The sequence below is a fragment of the Mustelus asterias genome, chromosome 1 (genome assembly GCF_964213995.1).
Source record: "Mustelus asterias chromosome 1, sMusAst1.hap1.1, whole genome shotgun sequence".
NCBI lineage: Eukaryota > Metazoa > Chordata > Chondrichthyes > Carcharhiniformes > Triakidae > Mustelus > Mustelus asterias.
This window is the reverse complement of record NC_135801.1, coordinates 159467698-159492731: the sequence shown is the minus strand read 5'-3', so window position 1 is coordinate 159492731 and position 25034 is coordinate 159467698. Positions and strand designations below refer to the sequence as shown.

The following is a 25034-nucleotide window of genomic DNA, read 5'->3' as shown; positions in this document are numbered from 1 at the left end:
CTAACAATCGACAATGGTTTCATGGTCATCAGTAGATTCCTAATTCCAGATATTTTTTATTGAATTCAAATTTCACCATCTGCTGTGGCAAGCTTCGAATCCAGTCTCCAGAACATTAGCTGAGTTTCTGGCTTATTGGTCGAACGATAATACCATTTGGCCTCCCCTAGGCAGTCAACCATGTTTTACCCATTCCAGCCTCCATGAGAGTCTGTTCCAGGTCTTACCCATTCCAGCCTCCATGAGAGTCTGTTCCAGGTCTTACCCATTCCAGCCTCCATGAGAGTCTGTTCCAGGTCTTACCCATTCCAGTCTCCATGAGAATCTGTTCCATGTTTTACCCATTCCAGCCTCCATGAGAGTCTGTTCCAGGTCTTACCCATTCCAGCCTGCATGAAGCTCTCAATGCTGCCAGTGCGCATGTGCAGTGCCAGTGGCTTTCCGTTGTCGCTCTTCCTCCGGATATGAGTGCGGGTTGTTTTAGGTCGGGAGCAGTTTAAATGGGTTAAGATCGGTGTAAATTTCATTCGAAAATAGTTCATTGCGGAGATTTCGGGATGATTGAGGTGGTGGCGAAGCTCCTCCGGGGCCCGGTGTTTCTGACCGGTGAAGTATTGGAGTGCGTTATAACTTTCACCAACCCCATTACTGCCCGCTCCACCTCGGCCAGCAGGTAAACAACAGCGCGAGCGCCTGTGCCCCCCGCGCCACTGTCACCAGGCAACCAGCACGCGGCCGGCCGTCACCCTGGTAACCAGGTGGCCCAGACTGCCTGTTACCCTGGTAAGAAGTCTCACAACACCAGGTTAAAGTCCAACAGGTTTATTTGGTAGCAAATACCATAAGCTTTCGGAGCACTGCTCCTTCCCCAGCTGGTTCGGTCTTGCTCAGTCAGTGGGTCATGTGGTAATACCTGTGACAAGTACCTGTCCACAGGTAACCTTGTCAGTGTTTCACAGAATTCCTTCCCCAAAAACCTTCTGCCTCTCCACCTCACTTTCCTTTTAAGACATTTATTAAAACGTATCTTTTTGCCCAAGCTTTTGGTCATTTGCCCCCCCTCCTTATGTGGCTTGGTGTCAAATTTGTTCCCGTGGAGTGTCTTGGGGTGTTTTATTATGTTCCTGTCTCCTCCAGAAGTCCACAGCATCACACATGCCAATCTTCAGCCAACTCTATTCACTCCATGTGACATCAAGAAATGGCTGAAGGCACTTAGCCAAGCTGTTCCAGTATAACTACAATCCTGACGTTTATCTGACAATGTGGAAAATTGCCCAGGAATGTCTTATTGACAAAAGCAGGACAATTGCAATTCGGACAGTTGTTACCCCATTGATGTACTCTTGATCATCAGCAAAATAATGGAAGGTGTCATCGACAGTGCTATCAAGTGGCACTTCTCAGCAATAACTTGTCCCTCTATTTGCATTCCACCAGAACCACTCCGTTCCCGACCTCAAAACAGCCTAGATCCAAACATAGATAAGAGAGCTGAACTGAAGATGGGAGGGTAGAATGACATCAAAGCAGTACTGGACCAAGTGTGACATCAGGGAAGTCTGGCAAAATTAAAGTAACTGGCAAGTCATCATCCAGGACAAAGCAGCTCACTTGATCGGTATCCCATCTACTAACACCAATGCACAGTGGCAGCAGTGTGTACTATGTAGAACATACATTGCAGCAATTGCAACACTCCTTCAATAGCATCTTGCAAACACGCAACCTCTATCACCTAGCAGATCTAGGGCAGCAACTGCATGGGAACACCAACACCTACAAGTTCCCCTCCAAGTCATTCAGCTGCCTGACTTGGAACCATATAGCTATTCCTTCACTATAACTGGGTCAAAATCTTGGAACCGCAGTGGCTCACTGAGGCTGCTTACTTTCTCAAAAGCAATTAGCAAAGGGCAACAAATGCCTACATCCCATGAAAGAAAAAAATGTTAATGGTGCCACATAAAGTCAAGTTATTGTTTGGTTGTTAGCTGCTAAAACATGTTGGTAGATGTTGCTGGCTTATACACGATAGAAGGGTCATTTAGACCCAGAATATTAACTGTTTTTCTCCGCAGATACTGCCTGATCTGCTGAGTTTATCCAGTATTTTCTGTTTTTAATTTCAGATTTCCAGCATTTGCTTTTATTTGGGGAGAAAGAAAACTGTTTAAGCCAGTATTTATTGTGATAAACTGAATGAATTGAGAAACAACATTTTTGATTTTGCTGTGTGCAGCAAACAAACCATTAAAACAGAAAAATACTGTGAATCCTGAAAAACTGAAATAAAAGTTTAAAATGTTGGAAATACTTGGCAAGTCAAACAGCATCTGTGAAGGACCACCTTCCATTCTAGTGCCTCCAATATGTCTTTTTCCTCATCCAAGAATTCCCCCACTGTGGTTGTCAGGGCCCTTGATAGTGTTGTCCCATTCCCCACACTTCTGCCCTTCTTCTTTCCCCTCTCATCACAATATGGTTCCCCTGCCTTCACCCCCCACTCCATAAGTTCCATGTTCAATGGATTATCCTCCCTTATTTCTGCCGGTTGCGGCATGATTATGAACGGAGTGGGAATGGAGGGATACAAAAGAGTGGTCTAGTCTGGACCAGGGAGCGGCGCGGGCTAATTGTTCCTTGTTTCTCGTTTCAAGGCTTCATTCTATGATCATCTTGCTGGTGCCAGTACAGAGCGAGACTGCGGATAGTTGGGAACCTGTCTCGGGGGCAGGGAATTCATATGGTGTTCGTGAAAGTGGAAATGACTAGGGTTGGGAAGCATTTCCCGATCAGGGCCATTGTGATCTCCTGGACTCGTTTCGATCGCCTCAGGGGGTCGGAGAGGAATTTCCCAGATTTTTTTCCCCATATTGGCCCTGGGGTTTTTCACTCTGGGTTTTCGCCTCTCCCTGGAGATCACATGGTCTGGAATGGGGGGGTGGGGGTGAGTTAATAGGTTGTAATGAACAAAGCATCATAGCTGTGAGGGACAGCTCGGTGGATAGGATTTTGGTATGTAGATAGGCTGGAAAATTGGGCGGGGATCCTGGATTCAGGATTCAATCCTGGACCGGGGAGCGGCGCGGGCTTGGAGGGCCGAAGGGCCTGTTCCTGTGCTGTATTGTTCTTTGTTCTTGATGCTTCAAACACATCTTTCCTTCATTTTTCAGCATTCGGAAGGGGTCAATCTTTCTGTGACACTCTGGTCCACTCTTTAATCACCCCCTCCCTTACTCTTGTCACCTTCATGTACAAATCCTTCCCCTAACCTTCTCTGCTGCATGGAGAGCAATCACAGCTTCTTCAGGCTCTGCACATAACCAAAGTCCCTCATCCTTTTGGATTTGATTTATTATTGTCACTATTATTACTCCCTTCTGGAGTAATGATGATTTTTGTTTGGTAATGGTGAATTGACCAGGGGTTTGGAAAGGAATTATGAAATATGCAATGATGATGTTACAGCAGCATTTTTTTCAAGCAACCAATGTATTTTGAATACTCTGATTATCCTTTAAGTTTTTAGTAGAAGCTCATTATATGAAAATGACTAAATAGTTTATTGGGTGTTCACAAGTTTGCTGAAGTACAAAGAACAAAGAAAATTACAGCACAGGAACAGGCCCTTTGGTCCTCCAAGCCTGCACCGACCATGCTGCCCAACTGAACTAAAACCCCCTACCCTTCCGGGGACCAGATCTCTCTATTCCCATCCTATTCATGTATTTGTCAAGACGCCCCTTAAAACTCACTACCGTATCCGCTTCCACTACCTCCCCCAGCAACGAGTTCCAGGCACCCACTACTCTCTGTGTAAAAAAGAAATCTGCCTCATACATCTCCTTTAAACCTTGTCCCTTGCACCTTAAACCTGTGCCCCCTAGTAATTGACTTTTCTACCCTGGGAAAAAGCTTCTGACTATTCACTCTGTCCATGCCTCTCATAATCTTGTAGACTTCTATCAGGTCGCCCCTCAACCTCCGTCGTTCCAGTGAGAACAAATTAAGTTTCTCTAACCTCTCCTCATAGCTAATGCCCTCCATACCAGGCAACATCTTGGTAAATCTTTTCTGTACCCTCTCCAAAGCCTCCACATCTTTCTGGTAGTGTGGCGACCAGAATTGAACACTATATTCCAAGTGCGGCCTAACTAAGGTTCTATAAAGCTACAACATGATTTGCCAATTTTTAAACTCAGTGCCCCGGCCGATGAAGGCAAGCATGCTCTATGCCTTCTTGACTACCCTCTCCACCTGCATTGCCACTTTCAGTGACCTGTGTACCCCTACACCCTTTGCCTATCAATACTCTGAAGCATTCTGCCATTTACTGTATATTTCCTATCTGTATTAGACCTTCCAAAATGCGTTTCCTCACATTTGTCCGGATTAAACTCCATCTGCCATCTCCGCCCAAGTCTCCAACTGATCTATATCCTGCTGTATCCTCTGATGGTCCTCATCGCTATCCGCAAATCCACTAACCTTTGTGTCATCCGTAAACGTACTAATCAAACCAGTTACATTTTCCTCCAAATCATTTATATATATTACAAACAGCAAAGGTCCCAGCACTGATCCCTGAGGAACGCCACTTGTCACAGCCCTCCATTCAGAAACGCACCCTTCCACTGCTACCCTCTGTCTTCTTTGACCGAGCCAGTTTTGTATCCACCTTGCCAGCTCACCTCTGAGTATTTTGGATCTTGAGCCACGTGTTCTGTCTTCTATTTATCAGTGAGATGTTGGCGTGGGCAAGTGCTCAGATACATTGCCAGTTTCATACAAGTGAGAGTCGTGTTGCACTTCCACCCTCTGAAGACGCAAAGCATGATGTGCAGGCTGAGAATGAAACAGTTTTTGTTCCAAACAGAGGTAAGATAATTTTTTGTGAGCTTCCCTCTAATTTTGGTACAAAGATTTGATTATGTGCAGTGATTTTAAAACCTACTACTACTGTCAAGAGATTTTAACTGTTTGGAAATTTATGCATCGATCCGTGTGAGAAATTAACTCGTTCGTTTTATTGGTGGTGGTGGTGGGGGGGAAGAGAGATGGGGAGGCTGCATAGAACCTCATTAGCTGAATTCCTTTCAATTTTTGTATTTTCCATTTTAATCTGTTTCTGTGCTATAAACCTCTATGACTCTAACCCCTTTATGAAACTAGCACCTCCCGCCAGTCTTTCCTCCCCCTTGTTGCCCTGAGTTAATTTTGTCCACAAGGCTTTCCTGCTGATTTCATTACTGCATCAATTTTATCACATTGCTCATCATGCTTGTTAGCTATCATTGTAAATAGCTAGGTTTTTGGATGAAACGAAATTTATAGAGGAAGTAGAATGGAACTCCATTCACTAACACACTGTCTTCTTTTATCCCCTAATATTGCGCACATTTGTTTCAATCTATTTATTGAAATGTTCACCCATGTGTTTGTTAACTCCAGGTTTGACTATTTTAATGCTCCCTTTTCTGGACTCTCATTCTGTAACTTCTGTAAATTTCATATAATTGAAAACTTTGTTCCCTGTACCCGATACTGCTCGAGGCCTCAGTTTCACCCTGTCACCGATAACCTACATTAACTTCCGGTACCTGAAAACCTCTCATTTAAAGTTCTGATTATACTTAAATCTCTTTACAGCCTCACCTCTTTCTATCTCTCTCTAGCCATAGAACTCCCACCCGAACACAGAGATGAAAAGTTTCTTGCCAAGATATCCTCATGGTTTTTCTTCCTCAATTTCTGCACCAGTGATTTCTCCTCCTCTTGCCTCACCTTTCCCTCCTTTGAGTTCACCACCTTCTTTAAATGCCTCCTTCCACATAAACCCAGCTACTCATAATAAAGGCCAATGCTGCAACCTTGCTATCTCACCTCCCACTTCCACCTCTGCGGTATGACATGACTCTACCCTTTGTTGCTGAAATTCATTCATGTTTTTATTACTTCCAGAGTAAACCACTCTAATACACTAATGATGGTCCACACAACTTCCACCCTCCATAAACTTGAGTTCAGCTGAAATTCTGTTGCTTTATTTTCACTCATCAGGTGCGTTCACCCTGTGTTTGCTGACCTGTATTGGGTGCAGAAACACTCCTCATTTAAAATTCTCATTCTTGTGTCCAAATCTCTCCATGGCTTTTACCCCTGTTGACAAATGCTTCTTCCTTTGGTCCTACAAACTTCTGAGAACTCTGTGTGTCTACCTTGGACCTCTTGGGCATCTACCACCACTATTGTCTTACATCGCTACACAAATGTTGTTTCCCTCAGATAGCCCCTTTCTGCATTCCCCCTCTCTCTTTGCCATACCATTGGTGGCTTTACCTTTAGTCACTTTGGCTTCATGCTCTGTAATTGACTGCTTTTATCTTCTGCTCCTCTCTTTTCCCCTTTGAGAAAGCCACTTCTCTTAATGTCTCTTTCATTAGCGAGATGTTCAATTTTTCATTTGCATTTCTGTGAAGCACCATGTTATTTTCCTTTTTTTTCCCCTACCCCTATGTTATAGGTGTTAGATAAATGAAGGTTCTTGCTGTTGTTTCAATATCACTTGGGTAATATATTTACCCACTGAACCAGTGGGAGATTTATCTGATTGTTTATAGATCTAGTTAAAGAACCATGATCTGGTCCAATAAAGACTTGGTTTCAATTTTAGCGATCAATTAAGTGTTTAGCAGAATCATTATTTAATTCCAGGTGAGCGAGGGAAATGTATTCTAGCCACGCCACCCAAGATACTGTTCTGTGACCTGCGACTTGATCCTGGTGAATCAAAGTCCTGTAAGTACACATATTGATAATCTGATCTGGATTAAAAAACTATGTTTCACCATTTTAACAGCAATTAAAGTACAGGCAGAGCTATACTTGCATTGTGCTCCTCTTTTTGTTAGTAGTTACTGTTAACACTGTAAATATTGTGAACAGTTTTGATCAAACCTGGAATACTGTGAACAGTTTTGGTCCCCTTGTCTAAGGAAAGATATATTGACATTGGAGGCAGTCCAGAAAAGGTTCACTAGATTGATCCTGTGTGTGGAGGGATTTTCTTATGAGGAAAGGTTGAGTAGGTTGGACCTGTACTCAATGGAGTTCAGAAGAATGAGAGGCAACCTACTGAGACATATTGAATTCTCAGAGGACTTGATAGGGTGGATGCTGAAAAATTGTTTCCTTTTGCGGGAAAGTCTAGGACCAGAGGACATAATCTTAGAGTAAGGGGGTCATCCATTTAAGACAGAGATGAGGACTGATTTCTTCCCTCAGAGGGTAGGGAACCTTTGGAATTCTTTCCCCCAGAGGTTTGTATAAAGGCTGGGTTGTTAAGTATGTTCAAAGCTGAGATAGAAAAGATTTTTAATCAGTAAGGGAATCAAGGATTATGGGGATAAGGTGGGGAAGTGGAGTTGAGGATTATCATATCAGATCGATCGTGATCTCATTGAATGGCAGAACAGACACGATGGGCCGAGTAGCCTACTCCTGCTCCTACATCTTATGATCTTATAATTGTTCTTTTAATGTTGTGCATTGATCATAGTGTACCCAGTGGTAATACTAAGGGGCAGCATGAGAGGCAGATTTAGCCAAAAACTATAAATTACTAAACATATCAGTTTATATCATAGTAGGAGACTATTCAATGTATTGTCTGTGCTGACTTTTTGCCAAAGTGGTTCAAAATGAAGCTCAAGGCCCTATAGCTCCATTTAACTCAATTGCCTTAAAAAGAGACAGTGATCTCTTGACAGCACTATTCCTGATGTGGAGATGCTGGAGGGACAGCCTGTTCCGAAAGCTCGTGGCTTTAAACCCGTTGGACTTTAACCTGGTGTTGTTAGACTTCTTACTGTGTTTACAGCACTATTCCTTACAGCAATGCATTCAACGTTGAATTGAAATTTCTCCTAACCCCTCTCCTCACTCTCTTGTTAACAATTATAAATTGATGACCCATGTATTACTGATTCCCAATCAGTGGAGATGCTCTTTCCTTATTCATTCTTATCAAAGCCCATGCTTATTTTAAAACTCTATCTTGGCTTTCTCTGTTGTAGTACTCAGTATCTTGAGTGTCGGGCATCATCCTGCTGAATCTCTGGCTCAGTGGTCGCATCCTGGATCTGAACCAGAAGGTTATTTGGCCGATTTATTTTTTCTTCCATCCCAGAAAATTCCAAAGCTTCTCTGTACTGACCATTTTAAAAATGCCACATGATATGGAATATAGGCATCCCTTTTGCTTGCTCCTTTTTTATATTCAATCATTATTAAGGACTAAAAATTTATAGAAACACTATATTGAAATATAGCAGTAGTTAGTACTAGCAGTCAATATTTTTCATTTTGATGTGATTTTTCTGAAATGATATGTGATTTAATTTTGTTGGAAATTTTTAGATTCTTACTGTGAACCTGTACCTCTTGATGGTCCACCTTCCTTCCGTGGCCAGTCAGTGAAGTATGTTTATAAATTGACAGTTGGCTGTCAAAGGGTCAATTCTCCAATCAAACTCCTACGAGTTCCTTTTCGGGTTTTTGTTGTTTACGGTAAGTCTGAGGCAAAGATAACTTACCTGTCAGGAGCTACAGATAACTTGTAAGCTATCTAATTCCATAGGCAGGAAATTTCTGTTGCAATGTGTATTTAAAAATTGAAATGCCCTCTTCAGGACAAGAGACTATTACTTTCTCTTTAAATTTGTGTCAAGTTCCTCCTTGATAGCATCATAGGTTGGTGGATCTAATCCAGGCTTTGTAGGAATGGGTCTTCGACAACCCAAGATTTGCCCCCTCTTCCTAATCATGGTGCTTCTTCTTGCTGAACCAATCAGATTGTGGAACAATACCGTACAGATGTATGTTTACAATCCCAACATAATTATAGATAATGGGCAGGATTTTCCTCGCAATCCACTGACACGTGTTTTACAGCGGTGGAGGCAGCCCACTATTGGCCAGCGGTGCGATCTTCTGGTGCCGCTGTTGTTAATGGGGTTTCTTGTTGAATGCACGCCTCGCCGCTGGGAAACCTGCAACAAGGTACGTCGTCGACGAGACCAGAAGATCCTGTCAGCGTGAACTGCGAGAAGATTCCGCCCAATGTACATTTTGATAAGGAAATTATACAATCCTTGTATATTATGAACTTGCATATTACCTTATTCACAGAAATTAGAGTTAAATTGCCTTTATAACAGCTGAGGTAAAATCTTCCTTTAAGTTGAAACCAGTGCTGAAGATGAAACAAAATACTTCAAGAAAAGATGAGTACTGGTATTTGGTAAACCCAAACGAAATCAAAAGTTTTAAACATTGCAGAACTGTAGAACTTGGCTTCCAATATAACAGCTGCAGCTATATTTCTAGAAATAGTTACTTAAGTGCTAAATGCTGAGGATAGGTGAATTTTTGCTGCAGGCACAAATCAGATTTGGCAGATTAGTCACCTTTATAAAAGAAAATTTTTATTAATTTGCAGAATATTTTGTCGCTGGCTAAGCCAGCATTAATTGCCCATCTCTAATTGCCCTTGAGAAGGTGACGGTGAACTGCCTTCTTGAACAGCTAAAGTCTCTCTTGTGTAGGTACACCCTTTGTGCTCTTGGGTAGGGTGTTCCAGAATTTTGACCCAGTGACAGTGAAGGAATGGGGATATATTTCCTAGTCAGGGTGATATGTGGCTTAGAGGGGCAGCTTCCTGGTTGTGATGCTCCCATGTGTCTGCTGCCCTTGTCCTTCTAGATAGTAGCAGTTTGGAAGCTGCTGCCTAAGGAGTCTTGGTGAGTTCCTGCAGTGCATCTTGTAGTTGGTACACGCTGCTCCTACTGTGCATCAGTGGTGGAGGGAGTGAATGTTTGTGGAAAGGGTGCCGGTCAAACAGGCTGCTTTGTCCTGGATGGTGTCAAGCTTTCTGTGTGTTTTTGGATAGTGCCCATTTTCGATTCTGCACAATTTTAATTCCCATTGAACTTCAAACATTGTGCAAGTCGAGTGACTAATCAGGTACTGCCCGGTTTCCACATAGAAGTAAAAGTGAAAACTTGCCTGTGGATGTGATGCAAGAAAGAGTTTCTTCAAATGACGAGTGGTTCGAGTCTGGAATGCACTGCCTGGAAGTTTGGTTTCGGCAGGTTCAATTCAGGCATTCAAGAGAGCATTAGATGACTACTTGAATAGAAACAATGGCCTCGCTCGTCCCAAAACTGGAAAATCCTACCCAAGGTCAACGGACCTTTCCATGGTCCACCCCTCACCTGCTCCAATTCCCGTGGTGGGCTGGACAGTAACATTCACCCCAATATGTAAGTGTATGGGGAAAAGCCTGAGGAATGGCATTAAGCCATAATGCTCTTTTGGAGAGCCCGTGCAGACATGATGGGCCAAATAGCCTCCTGTGCCATAACAATTCTGTGATTCTTTTTGATTCTGTGATACGACTGTATAAATAACTAGATTTCATTTATCAATCTACTTTGCTTTGTTGTGAAATGTAATTTTTTTTCACATCAGGGCTAGAAGATTACCAGTTTCCACCAGATGAAGCTGTCGCACCTACAAACCCATTTTTGGATGAAGATGAGAACATAAAAAAAGACACTAGATTAGTCGACTTGGCAACAGAAATGCTGATGACCAATACATCTCGCCGCAGTCTTCGTGAGTATTTAATAATGAAAACCAGCATTAGATAGAGACTGTGACTTCTTGCAGATGCTCTTATACTCTTCAAATGAAGAGTTTTCCCAACTTATTAATGAAATTGCTAGATTTAAATGAAGAGTAGTTTCACCAAGATAAGAAAGGAAAAGGTGGCTACAATGATCTAAACAGTGTCTTGCTTTTGTGCTGATTACGCATCAAGTAGTTGTTGCAATCCAAAGGATGTACTTCTTTTGAAGTTCAGAAAGCAACTTCTTTTGCTCTGCTAAACTTTTAAATTTTAAAGTTTGCTAAAAGTGATTCTACTTTAAACTGATTCTGTGTTGATCATTATATTTCCGTTCTATTTTTCTTGTGGCTTCGACAATACAGAAGGGATTTGCCTGAAGGTCTAAGCCTGGCTCAAACAGATGTAACGCCAGTAGATAGAGTTACTAACCTAAAGTGCTTTAGAAATCTAACCATTACTTTTAGTTTTCTTGCATTGTCTCTGATCTTCTCAGTAATTGCACCAGAAAGCAGTCAAAAATAATTGCCTAAGACTGATAGAAAATAAATGAACAGGCAACAATAAATCAGTAAATTGTTTTGACGACAGGTTCCCTTGACCTGGCACACAACTCTGTTTCTCTCCACAGATGCTCCAAGCCTGTTGAGTATTTCTAGCATCTTTTGTTTTTATTTGAGAAATATTCATAAATACACATTGTGTTTAATTAAAGGAAAATTTAGAAATTACTCTGTTAGAAAGTATTAGTGATAAAACTTCTGTTACCATGTCTATTGTTTGTCTTTTAGTTTCCACGAATTAAAACATATATGTTCCGTATCAGTTTACTATAATGTAGGGTACAGTTACATAGTGGCTATGTTACTTAACTCATAATCTAAAGGCTAATGGTCCAAAGATATGAATTCAAATATCACCATTGCAGCTGGGGAAGTTCAATTTAATTAAATAAAATCTGGGATAAAGGGCTAGAATCATTAATGGTGAACATGAAATTGCTGACTTGTTGTAAAATCTAAGTGATATTCTTTTACATAAGGAAATCCTGACCCAGGCTGGCCCATATGTGACTCCAGACCCACAACAATTTGTTTTGACTTTTAACTGCCCTCTGAAATAGTCTCGCAATCCACTCACTCAGTTGTATTCAAGAAGGGAGAGGGGAGGCACCACTTTCTCCAGCCCAATTAAAAATGGGCAATAAATAATGGCCTTAACATTGATGCCCATATCCCATGAATGAATTTAAACGATGATAATTAACTACTCCCAGTTCCTGTGTTACTGTGAGTCATTTGATCTCAGACAGGGCTGCAGTTGATAGCACTGGACTGTGGAATTTGTGGGGCAAACTAATTTAAAATATACATGCTACAGAACTTGAAAAGGGATGGGGAACTAATGAGTCTTTGTATTGACCAAACAAGCATGAAGCAGTATTAAAGGAACAAGACTGCAGAATCCAACTGAACTATTATAGTAATAGTGTTTCTGCTTAAAAAGTCCTTTGATTAATATTGTTTTGTACCTTCTTTAGATTTGTATAACATTACGAATATCCGTGGGAAGGTTGGAAAGTTTTGCATCTTCAAAACCATCTATAAAATTGGAGAGGATGTAGTGGGCACGTTTGATTTCTCTGAAGGAGATATTCCATGTTTACAGGTCAGTATATCTTGCGAGTCTTGGTAATTTAACAGTATACTGCAGGTATGTGGTCCATCATTGTGAAAGTGTTTTGATAATTGTCATGCCACGTGTAAGGCTAAAACGACCAATACAAATTCAAATATGTTTGTCTCAGAGCTATCTACTGGCCAGTTGGGCAAAAGTATTTGATTCCTGGTCTGTACTAAATTATTTGATTGTAGTTGGTGCAAGACTGGGCGTTTTATTTTTTACATTTGTTCATGTGATGTGGGTGTCTGGCTAGGCTAGGCCCATCTCTGATTGCCCTTGAGGAAGTGGTGATGTCCTGCCTTCTCGAACCACTGCAGTCCATGTATTGTAGATTCACTCGCAGTGCTGTTAGGAAGGGAGTTCCAGGATTTTCACTCCGGAACAGTGAAGGAACAGCAATATATTTCCAAGTCCGGATAGTGTGTGACTTGAAGGGAAACATGCAGATGGTGGTGTTCCCATCCAACTGCTGCCTTTATCCTTGTACTGTTGAAGGAGCCTTGGTGAATTGCTGCACTGCATCTTGTAGATTGTACAAACTGCTGTCTCTGTGCGTTGGTGGTGGAGGAAGTGAATGTTTACATTGGTGAATGGTGTGCCAAACAAACGGGTTGATTTGTCCTGAATGATGTTCAGTTTCTTGAATGTTGTTGGTGCTGCACTCACCCAGGTAAGTGGAGAGCATTTGACTTGTAGATGGTGGACAGGCTTTGGAGAGGCAGGAGAGGGAGTTACTCACTGCAGAATTCCGAGCCTCTGACTTGCCCTTGTAGCCATGGTATTTATATCACCAGTCCAGTTTAGATTCTGGTAAACGGTAGCACCCAGGATGTTGATAGTGGATGATTCAGCGATTATAAACCATTGAATGTCAAGTGGCAATAGTTAGATTCTCTCTTGTTGGAGATGGTCATTGCCTGGCACTTGTGTGGCATGAATGTTGCTTGCCACTTGTCAGCACAAGCCTGGATATTGTCCAGGTCTTGCTGCAAATGGACACTGACTGCTTCAGTATCTGAGGAATCACGAATAGTATTGAACATTGTGCAATTATCCGTGAACACTTCGGACCTTGTGACAGAGGTGATGAAACAGCTGTAGATGGTTGGGCCGAGGACACTGTCCTGAGGAATTCCTGCAGTGTTATCCCGGGACTGAGATGATTGACCTCCAACCACCATAACTGTCTTCCTTTATGTTAGGTATGACTCAACTAGTGGGGCTCCTTGATGTCACACTTGGTCAAATGCTGCCTTAATGTCAAGGGCAGTCATCCTCACTATTGTGTATTTGGGGCATTAGTGTGTACGGCATGGCCCTTTTATGAGTACAGTCACATGATCACTCCGTGATGTCATTGGGGCCTCCACAGACTGTCAGCAGTTGGGGATTAAAGCCTGTACAGTGCACACCTAAAATAAACCTGCCTGTTTTTATTAAAACTTTTGTGGACCTCCTGAATTGAACTGAGGCACCCCGCCCCCACCAAATCAACACTCAGCTCAATTCTTTTGTCCATTTTGGACCAAGTTCAGGAGCAGAATGTTCCTGGTGGAATCTAAACTGAGCATCAGTAAGCAGATTATTGCAACGCAAGTGCCACTTGATAGCACTTTCAATGACACCTTCCATTACTTTGCTGAAATCAAGAGTAGACTGATGGGGCAGTAATTGCCTAGTTTGGATGTGTCCTTTTTGTTTGTGAACAGGACATATCTGAGCAATTTTCCACATTGACGGGTACATGCTATTGTTGTAGCTGTACTGGAACAACTTGGCTGGGGGCTTGGCTAGTTCTGGAGCATAATCCTTCAGTACGATTGCCAGAATATTGTCAGGGTCCATATCTTTTGCAGTATCCAGTGTCTTCAATCTTTTCTTGATATCACATGGAGTGAATTGAATTGGCTGCAAACTCACATCTGTGATATAGTGGATCCTTGAAGAAGGCCGAATTGGATCATCCACTCAGCACTTTTGCCTGAAGATTTTTGCGAATACTTCAGCCTTGTCTCTTGCACTGATGTGCTGGGCTCACCAATCAGGATGGGGATATTTGTGGAGCCTTCTCCTCCAGAGAGTTGTTAAATCGCCCACCACCATTCACAATTAATGCGGCAAAACTGCAGAGTTTGGATCTGATTCTTAGGTTGTGGGATCGATTAGCCCTGCCTATATCATGCTGCTTTCACTGTTTGGCATGCAAGTAGTCCTGTATGTTTTGTGCTGCTGCTGGCATGCCCTCCTGCACACTTCATTGAGCCAGGGTCGAACTCTGGTGCAGCAGGGGATATGTCAAGCCATGAGGTTACAGATTGTGGTTGCATACAATTCTGCTGATGGCCCTCAGTGCTTCATGGACACCTAGTTCTGTGTTCCTAGATCTGTTCAAAATCATTCCCAGTTAGCATGCCACACAAGATGGAAGGTATCCTGAATGTGAAGATGGGTGATTACAATTTAATTTCATTTTGCATTAGCATTCCTGGGATAAAGAAGAGAAGAGAAAATAATTAGTCATTGTTATTTCCCCTATGTTTCTCAATACTGTCCAATGCTCCTTTTTGATATGTGCCCAGGGATGTTAACTGAAGGTGGGTTTGAGATCCACTGTGAAGTCTTCCATGACTGAACTCAGTCAGTGAGTATTCTGTCACTTGAGAAAGATGCTCATGAAATGTCAGTACCCTTGACACAGCACCTCATGTAGGATTCGTACCTTCAGAATAGAATTATATAGTTTAGTTGAAGAGATGCTGCTGGCTCCGAGCAGGAAGCTGATGCTTCTAATAAATGTGCACAGAAGTTAATTCAAATGTATTAGCAGACTCCACAGCTTGATAGAGTATTTTGCATGAAATTGCCAGACGAAGTTGAATGGAGATAGACACATTTATGCAGAAAATACTTTCCTGTATCATTCTCTGCTTTCATTTTTAACACATCTGTTAAATGATGCTTGTTTTTTATTTGTCCTTACTAATCCCTTCTTCTAGCTTTCAACATGAAATAGTAATTGTTTCCAGTTAAATAATATATGTGACTACACGGCTTCATTTCCACAAATGTGAAACTCTGATGCCAGGCTTAAAGGAGTGCTTCTATAGTCATGGCTTGATAAAGCATATTTATGATATATGGAACATGTCATTTAGTATGCAAATTAAAATTTAAACAATTATTTGAGTTTATTTTTAGCCACTAATTTGAATTTCAGTCTGTTCTTATTTGCAGTTCTCAGTGTCTTTACAAACTGAGGAACATGTACAGGAGGAGTACCAGAGAAAACCTGGGCAACCTGTTTCCCTAAGTACGCATGCTCGGCACCAGGAGTCATGTTTGCACACTGCTAAGACTCACTTCAGTTTACCTATTCCACTTAGCGCCACACCCAGTTTCATCACTAGCGTAGGTAAGTGTGCACCATTTGTTTTATTTATGTGGTTATATGATACATGTGGGCTGATAATGCCAAGAGATGACCTGTTTTGTGGTATTTAGGGAAACCTGATAAGATCCACATTTCTGTGCTGAAAATAAATCAAGTAGCTAAGTTCATCAGGAGCATTGCAAGTTAGCTGTAACCACGATAGCTCTTGCTCAGGCAACCGGTCTTCTGCCTTCAAACAGTGATTAGATGATTCAATTAGTTTTGGTTCCTATCCCTGAAAATGCAAATTGCTAGGGATTATTACAACTGTATGATTAAATAACATTAATCCAATGCAATATCATCACCAATCACCTACTAACCATAATGAGCCCACTACAATGATTGGCATTAGAATCTCTGCATCATACTATCAAGCCCCATTGTTAAAAGCTTATTTGAAATTTTTAACCACTTGAAATTAATCATTTAATCAGATCCAAGGGATGAACTTAAAATTAAATAACAAGGGGTAGTAATACTAAAAGGTTCTGACATTTTCAAAAAAACAAAATGTAAGGTTTTTAGATAAGCGTGAAGTAAAACATTTCAGTTAACCTCCCCCTATAAGATAAAATGATAAGGTGAGTAGCTGGCGAGTCTTCGGTCACTTAAGTAGTAAGTTTACTAGTCCCTAATAAAACGAGGCATGGTAGGACAGCTCAGACCTGTGGAATGTACATCCCACTTCCATATGCGAATTCCAGGACATTTCACATGCTCCGGACAAGCATGTGCAGCCAGAGTAATCAGCTGCAGCAGCTCAAGCTCTGGGTTGTGGAGCACGAGCAGAACCTGACATCACTATCACTTATGTGAGGTTCAGAACTCTGTGGATAGCACGTGGTCATCCCACAGTGTTAGGGTATGCAGGCAGCATGTAGCATTCAATTCGGAATACTGGTGAGAGTGATGGCTCTCTGCAGCCAGAGCAAAGTCTATGGCCCCATGGATGACCCAGATGTACAGGGGCAGCAGGAGGAAGATTGGGACACCAACAGTAAAAGGGGGTTTGATTGTCAGATTGCTGTTTCTGTAGCCGTTCACTTGAATCCAGGATGGTATGTTACCTGCTGGGTGTCAGGGTCAAGGATGTCACTGAGTAGTTGCAAAACACTCTGAGGGAGGAATGTGAACATCCAGCCTTTGTGGTCCACGTTTGCACTGATGATATAATTAGAAAGAAGGATAATGTCCTGCAGGCAGAGCTTAGGGAGCTAGGGAAACTATCAAACCTGACCTTAAAGGTCGTACCACATGCTAGTGAGTATGGAAATAGGAGGAAAGAAGAGCTGACAATGTGGCTGAGGAGATGGTGAAAAAAGGAGGGATTGGGACCTATTCTGGTGGAGGTGGGACATATATAGAGCAGATAGGTTGCACCTGAAAAGAGCTGGAACAGTAAACCTTTGGGATGATTTTCTCGTGCTATTGGGGAGAGTTTAAACTAGCTTGGCAGGAAGATGGGAGCCAAGAAATATTAACAACGAAAAGCAAAATGCAGAGTGAATTCAGAGAGTTCGCATTAGAGTAGAAATAATGTGATGTGAGGTGGGGTCAGAGTAAGAGGGAATACAATGAGGTCCAAATTAAATTTACTTTGCTTATATGTGGATACATGGAGTGTGGTAAATAAGGTTGGTGAGGTGCAGGTACAGATACCCACATGGAAATATGATATTGTGGTGATAAGGGAGATCTGATACAAAAAAGGACGGGGTACCAAATATTCCTGGCTCGGAGGTGTTTAGGAAAGGTGAAGAGACAAAGAAAGGAGTACAGCATGAAGTTATGTTAAACCTGTATAAAACCCTGGTTCAGCCTCAACTGTGTCCACTTGTGGATACCACACTTGTGGATACCACACTTGTGGATACCACACTTGTGGATACCACACTTGTGGATACCACACTTGTGGATACCACACTTGTGGATACCACACTTGTGGATACCACACTTGTGGATACCACACTTGTGAGAACATTAGCGAAGGTACAGAAGAGATTTGCAAGAATGGTTCTAAGAGTCAGGACCTCAACTACAAGGATAGATTGGAAAAGCTGGGATTGTTCTCCTTGGAGAAGAGAAGATTTAAAGGAAATTTGATAGAGATATGCAAAATCTTGAGGGGGCTGGATAGAATGATGAGGGAGCAACTGTTCCTCTTAGCAGAAGGGTCAAGAATCAGAGGTCACCAATTTAAGGTAATTAGTAAAAGAAGCAATGGTGATATAAGGATAAACCTTGTCATAAGCACGTGATGAAGATCGAGACTGTAATACCACACATTGGTGAAGCAGATTCAATTGTGGCTTTCAAAAGAGAATTAGATAATTATTAGAAGTGATAGTATTTGCATGGCTGCTGGAGAGGTGGAGAGAGGCCGATTGTCCTTTCAGAGCTGCCACAAACATGTAACCATTCTATAATTCTTTGAAGCTCTATCTGGATTTTGCAAATTAAGTACTGCATAAGATTTCAAATACATGTTCCACTTCTAATTTTTTTCCCTCCTTTGATGGGTAATACAGCTTCATGCTGGCATGATCCCTGGGAGCCCACAGGTTCAGATCCCGTATCCAAGTGGAAATTCCATATGTGCAGAAGGCCATGCATGTTCAATTGTTGATTTTTCACCCTCTCTCATCCTTTGTGGAGCTTGTTCATTAATGAACAAAAACAAGAATCGTCACTGCTCCCCTTATCCTCCCTCAATCTGACTGTTGGCATGCCAACCTAGGCATTGTGGTCAATTGCAGCACCCATATTGTTGTCCTGATTGAGATCAGATAATTCAACACAAGTTAGGATTGAATTTGGAACTATTTTGATGTGTGTTGATCAAGTTTACACTGAGCAATGTATTTGCTATCTGCATCTCTTGGAGAAGCTCTGAATCCTTTTGTTAATCAACTCATTCTCTTCTATTGACTGGTTCAGCTGGTAACATTCTTGTGTCTGAATCAGAAGGTTAAGGGTTCAGGTCTTGCTCCAGAACTTGAGCACAAAAGTAAAGGTCAACATTCTGGTGCAGTATTGAGGAAGTGCTGCACAGTTCAAAATGCTGTCTTTTGAATGAAATGTTAAAGTTTATTTATTAGTCACAAGTCAGGCTTACATTCACATGCAATGAAGTTACTGTGAAGTTCCCCTAGTTGCCATACTCTGGCGCCTGTCCGGGTCAATGCACCTAATCAGCACACCTTTCAGACTGTGGGAGGAAACCGGAGCACCCGGAGGAAACTCGCACAGATACAGGGAGAACATGCAGACTCCACACAGACAGTGACCCAAGCCAGGAATCGGATCCTTGGCGCTGTGAGGCAGCAGTGCTAACCACTGTGCCATCTTAACCAAGGCCCCCATATCTGCCCTCTCAGGAAGATGTAAAAGACTCTTGGCATAATTTCAAAGAAGAGGAGGGGAGTTACTCCTGATGTTCTGGCCAATATTTACCCCTCAATCAACATCACCAAAACAGATTGTCTGGCCAAGTTTGTTGGAGCTTGTTGTAAGCAAATTAGTGCCACATTTTACATTACAGCAGTTTTCCAGTGACTATACTTCTAAAGTAGTTCAGTAGCTGTAAAGTGCTGGGAGACATTCTGTGTTGTGAAAGTCCCTTTTTATTACAAGTGCTTCTTTTAAAGTAATGGTGTATTTAGTGTATGTTATCACTGTATGTTCAAAACCCTACATTGCTAGGCAATGATCATCTCCTTGACATTCAATGGCATTACCATGGTTGAATCCCCCACCATCAACATCCTGGGGTTACCATTGACCAGAAATTGAACTGGACCAGCCATATACTGAGGGACAGGATATATGCAGATTTGGAAGAAAATTGACTAGTTAGTAACAGGTAGCATGGTTTTGTACTGGAAAGATCATGTCTCACCAACTTGATTGAGTTTTTTGAAGAGTTGACAAAGATAATTGAAGGAAGGATGTAGTTTATGTGGACTTTATTAAGGTGTTTGACAAGGTCCCACATGGCAGACTGGTATAAAAACTGAAATCACATGGGATTCGGCGTGGGCGGGCTAGATGGATACAGAACTGGCTTGGCTATAGGAGGTAGCCATATAGGAGACAGAGAGTAGTGGTGAAAGGGTAGTTTTCAGAGTGGAGATCTAGTCGTGTTCCACAGAGATCACTGCTGGGACCTCTGTTTGTAGTGTATATAAATGACCTGGAGGAAAATGTGGGTGGTCTGATTAGTAAGTTTGCAGATGACACTAAGATTGGCAGAGTTGCTGATAGTGCTGGGGATTGTCAAGGATACAACAGGATATAGATAGATTGCAGACTTGGGCACAGAAGTGGCAGCTGGAGTTTAATCCGGACAAATGCAAGGTGATGCATTTTGGAGGATCAAATTTAGGTGTGAATTATACTGTAAGTGACAGAACCCTTAGGAATGTTAACATACAGAGGGATCTGGGCGTGCAGGTCCACAATTCCCTAAACATGGCAACACAGATGGCTAAGGTGATTAAGAAAGCATATGGCATGCTTGCCTTCATCAGTCGGGCATTGAATACAAGAGTTGGGAAATCATGTTGCAGCTATATAAAACCTTGGTTAGACTGCATTTGGAGTATTGCGTGCAGTTCTGGTCACCACACTACCAGAAGGACATGGAAGCTTTGGAGAGACTGCAAAGAAGATTCACCCTGGATGTTGCCTGATCTCGAGGATGTTGTCTTGAGAAGAGGTTGAATAAATTAGGATTGTTTTCACAGGAAATATAGAGGCTGAGGGGAGACCTGAGAGGCATAGACACGGTGGATAATCAGAGGTTTTTTCTAAGGGTGGAAGTTTCAATTACAAGGGGGCACAGGTTCAAGGTGAGAGGGGAAAGTTTAAGGGAGATGTGCAGGGGAAGTTTTTCATGCAGAGTGGTGGGTGCCTGGAACGTGCTGCCAGAGGAGGTGGCTGAAGGGCCTGTTCTTGTGCTGTACGTTTCTTTGTTCCTTGTATATAAATAGTGTGGCTACAAGAGCAGGTCAGAAACTAGAAATTCTGTGGTGAATAACTCGCTTCCTGACTCCCCAAAGCCTGTCCACGATCTACAAGGCAGAAGTCAGAAACGCAATGGAATATTCTCCACTGGCCCGAATGAGTGTCGCTCAAAAACACTCAAGAAGCTTGACACCATCCAGGGCAAAGCAACCCACTTGATTGGCACCTCATCCACCACCTTCAACATTCATTCCCTCCATCACCTATGCACAGTGGCAGCAGTGCGTACCATCTACAGGATGCACTGCAACAACTCAGCAAGGCTCCTCAGACAGCACCTTCAACCTCTGCTGCCCTTGTCCTTCAGGGTGGTAGATACAAGGGAACACCACCACTTGCAAGTTGCCTTCCAAGCCACAAACCATCTTGACTTGGAAATATATCGCCTTTTCTTCACTGTCGCTGTGTCAAAGTTCTGGAACTCCCTTCCTAACAATGCTGCGGATGTATCTATCATGGTGGTATCTACACCACGTGGACTGCAACGGCTGAAGAAGGCGCTCACCACCACCATCTCCAGGACAATATGGATGAACAATAAATGCTGACCTAGCCAGCGACGCCCATATCCCATGAAAGAAAATGAAACAATGTTGAAATATTTGGGCACCTTCTCTTACCCTACACATTCTGAGTGAACTTGATGTTAACATTTGCATATTTCCAAAGAGTAGTCACTGAATGAACGTCACGAGTAATAACTCGACTGAACAATCATACCCAGTTTTTTGAGCTCCACCAACATAAATTCCAACACATCTGTAAAACTCCATCTCAAATCCTAAGCCTTGTTCAGCTATTATACTGTCTTCACTAACCATTAATAGCTCCCTTTCCCCGTATATCTCCTGTTCTCATCTAAATTTGTAGTTTTGGGTGTTTCCCCAGTGGCAGAATCTTAAACATCTTGGGTCTGCTGTTTTGAAATTCTTCTGAAGAGACTTTTGAAGGAAGCTGGAGGAGTGTGAGGGAAGAGAACCTAGATTTTTGACTTATTGTCACCACTGTTTCGTTCCCCGGTCTTTGCTTGATGCCTGAGTTTCTCTTTTGGTTTCTTTCCTCCTTTATATAAAATATACGAGACATTTTGCCACATTTAAGGTGTACATGGTGAGATGTTGTGGTGATCGGTTGTTATGGAGTGGCATCTTCAGGAAAGGAGAAATAATAGAGGGTCCTAAAGTGACTTCAGAATAAGAAATACAGTTGTTTAAACGTATACACTATAGCAAGTAATCTTAATATTTCATTTTTAACAAATCCTTACATTTTGTATGATTTTAAACATTTAGTTGGTTCTATGAATTGAAGTGATTAATGCATATGTTTCAATTTCAGTGTCCTTAAAGTGGCGCTTACATTTTGAGTTTGTCACAGCTCGTGAACCAGCGGAACCGCCTACTGTACTTGAGAACCAATCGGAAATAATCACTTGGACTGGGGCAGGGAAAATAGACGTGGACACATTCAGCTGGGATCTGCCCATGAAGGTGCTTCCAACCAATCCTGTGCTTGCATCTTATGTGTCACAGTTTGCATCTTCTAACTCCATCAGTATTTGAACTTCATTATTTACTCTTCAGTTAAGGAACAATACTTTGAAAAATTTTCAACCATGAATTTAAGAAGATGTGGATTTAATATCCAAAAAAACCCAACAAAAACAAAATGGAAAAGCAAGGAATAACATTGCCGTAGATGCTCCAAGCACATCAGGCTTTGTACTGCTAACAGGGGTTACTGGAATATTTCACAAAGTGAGATACCAGAACATTATTGTGTAAAAGTGAGCAGTATTGTTTTATGGAAAAAAATGTGAAGAGCAAGATTTATGGTGTCTTAAAATTTCTACATTGAAATAGGTCAGAGGAGAAAATAATTCAACTTCCATATTTTCTTCTATTTTTGAAACTGTCAATTACAAAATTCCTTGTGTTGAAAACTGGTTGATCCGAAGATTCTGTCGTGAGTAGAAGTATTTTGCACATACCAAGTGGTTTATGGCTTTTGGACAATGATGGGTAAGTACTAGTAAAAAAAAAATTAAATGTACTTTCTATTTAGTTATGAATTTTAATATAACTAGTTCGAAGCCCATGCATAGAGGGTACTACAACTTTACATCTGTACTGATTCTAGTTTACATGTATATAACTTTCATCACATGCTTCACATTTGGTTAGCTTGCTGTCCTTGAGAATTTTACCTTTTGTATTAAAATATGCTTTAGTCATTGCATTGTAACACACTAATAAATCTTGTTAATCAATACGCCATTTAATATCTTAATTCACCTGTTAATCAAAATCATCACTTGTTTTGTGTATTCCTGTTAGTATCCACAATACCCGCATCTCACTATGTTTTACTGACTATTGTTTGGATGCTTGGTATAGGCCTTTGTTAAATCTAAAGGTTGTGCCAGGAGGAATGATAGGCAGGCGGTTGCTAAATCCCTTGCTTTTGCTGACAAACCTCTTGTTACTGGAGCTTGATCATTTTTGCTTTTTTTATAAAAGGAAAAAAAATCATCAAATTAAATATCCCTTTGCCTCTTTCACAAATAAGTTCCAGGAGGAATAAACTGTCAAATTCTGTGAAATTTTGCAGAAAATGTTTGCTTTAATGTCTCTTATTTTACTTTTATATGAATGTAACATATTCACTTTTTAAATGTTTGTGTTCTGTGCTCTTTTGATCATTTAATTTGATGTAGCCTTAATTTGAATTGGGATTGGAAAATTATCCACTAATTTTCATGAATATTGTTGACCTTCAGACCCTGATACCTGGTGAAGGCTGAAAACAGCACATTTTAACATAATGTCAGATTTTAAATCTCTTGCAGTTTATTTTATCACCTATTTTTTGGTTATTTGTGACTTTAATTAAAATCCAATTTCTGTCTCCAAATTTGTCAGAAGCAAGCATTATTCTAACTTGTAAATGGCTATGTGGTTGAATCATTCGGGCACTTGCCCTCATTTTAAAACTATTTGCTTTTTGTCCTACCCTAGGCCATGTGCCCGTTCCATTGTGGAAGTATAAGTTTGGTTGGAAATCTCAGCATGGAAGCCATACACAACACTGAGCTTTCCATGTGTGAAGTAGTCTGTTCATTGCATAAAATTACTCCCAAGAACTGAGGCATATTTACTGTAGAACAGTATGTTGCATTTAAAATGGAGACAGCGCTTTAATCACAATGGTAAACACTTCCATGTTTGCTGTATTCCAGATATTATGTCATAGCTAAAGAATAAAACATTTTTGGTTGTATGTTAAAATCATAGCCAAATGTTTTGACATCAAACTGTTCGAATGTAAAACTTGTTACGTTCAAAGTCACATAATAGTTAATTGTATGTTTAAAAACCAACATTTGCTAATCTTTCATCTTTAAAAAATATATTCTGTTTTTCTAGTCTTCCTGCCAAAGGAGATAATTCAAGTGGGAAACATTTTCCCACATTACACTCATCTGTCACCTTGCACATTCATGTAAACAACCTATACTCTCTTGCAATCTTTTAGTGCCCTCCTTGCATCTTAGATTCTGACCTAGCTTTTTGTTGTCCACAAACTTGAATATACTACCCTCTGACCCCTCAGGTAAATTATTAATATAGATTACAAATGGCACCATAAATAAATGGCATCCCATTAATTACAACCTGCCAATCTGAAAATGATTCATTTTATTTCTATGTTAACCAGTCCTCAATCCAAGCCAATATATTACTCTGAAATCCATGAGCCCTTCCAATGAAGATTTTAATAGTTCAGGAGGGGTGTGAGGAACATGTTGAAAAAGTTAGGGCCGGAATTCTCCGGTCTCGTACACCCCGCCACTGCTGCCAGCGAGAATAGAGAATTCTGTGCTCAGCCAAAACTCTACTGCAGCAGGACCAGAGAATCCCAACCACAGGTGAGGTCAGAGAATTTCAGATTAAGTTCACAGAATATTGATGCAAATAGGTACTGAGGTGGAGACAGAGATCAATGATATTACACTGGTAGAAACATAGAAAATAGAAGCAGGAGTAGGCTATTCAGCCTATCGAGTCTGCTCAGTCATTCGTTTTGATCATGGCTGATCATCAAATTCAATACCCTGATCCTGCCTACCCCCATATTCCTTGATCCCTTTAGCCCCAAGAGCTATATCCAATTTTTTCTTGAAATCACTATGTAAGGTTTTAA

General features: G+C 41.3%; 1 protein-coding gene across 7 annotated transcripts; it reads left to right on the top strand.

Moving 5' to 3' along the window:
- The first annotated feature begins 413 nt into the window (after window positions 1–413).
- On the top strand, window positions 414–24507 carry rgp1 (GP1 homolog, RAB6A GEF complex partner 1). Of its 7 annotated transcripts, none has more exons than XM_078221778.1 (8): window positions 414–673; window positions 4745–4881; window positions 6718–6801; window positions 8422–8571; window positions 10534–10680; window positions 12231–12358; window positions 15608–15785; window positions 22170–24507. In XM_078221778.1, exons 1-8 carry the CDS (start codon window positions 558–560, stop codon window positions 22391–22393), a joined length of 1164 nt encoding a protein of 387 aa, XP_078077904.1. In that variant the 5' UTR covers window positions 414–557; the 3' UTR covers window positions 22394–24507. The 7 variants fall into 7 exon arrangements, with proteins under 7 accessions (XP_078077904.1, XP_078077961.1, XP_078077914.1 ...); XM_078221788.1 differs by having other exon boundaries at window positions 415–673; window positions 22209–23741; XM_078221805.1 differs by having other exon boundaries at window positions 436–783; window positions 22170–23741.
- The last annotated feature ends 527 nt before the right edge of the window (window positions 24508–25034 follow it).

What these genes read in the sequence shown, in the direction of transcription:
- rgp1 (XM_078221778.1), top strand. Translation starts at nt 558, where the DNA reads ATGATTGAGGTGGTGGCGAAGCTCCTCCGGGGCCCGGTGTTTCTGACC. An exon ending in CGCTCCACCTCGGCCAGCAG is followed by an intron (nt 674 to 4,744) that starts GTAAACAACAGC and finishes TCTATTTATCAG; the next exon opens with TGAGATGTTGGCGTGGGCAA. An exon ending in GAGATATTCCATGTTTACAG is followed by an intron (nt 12,359 to 15,607) that starts GTCAGTATATCT and finishes TCTTATTTGCAG; the next exon opens with TTCTCAGTGTCTTTACAAAC.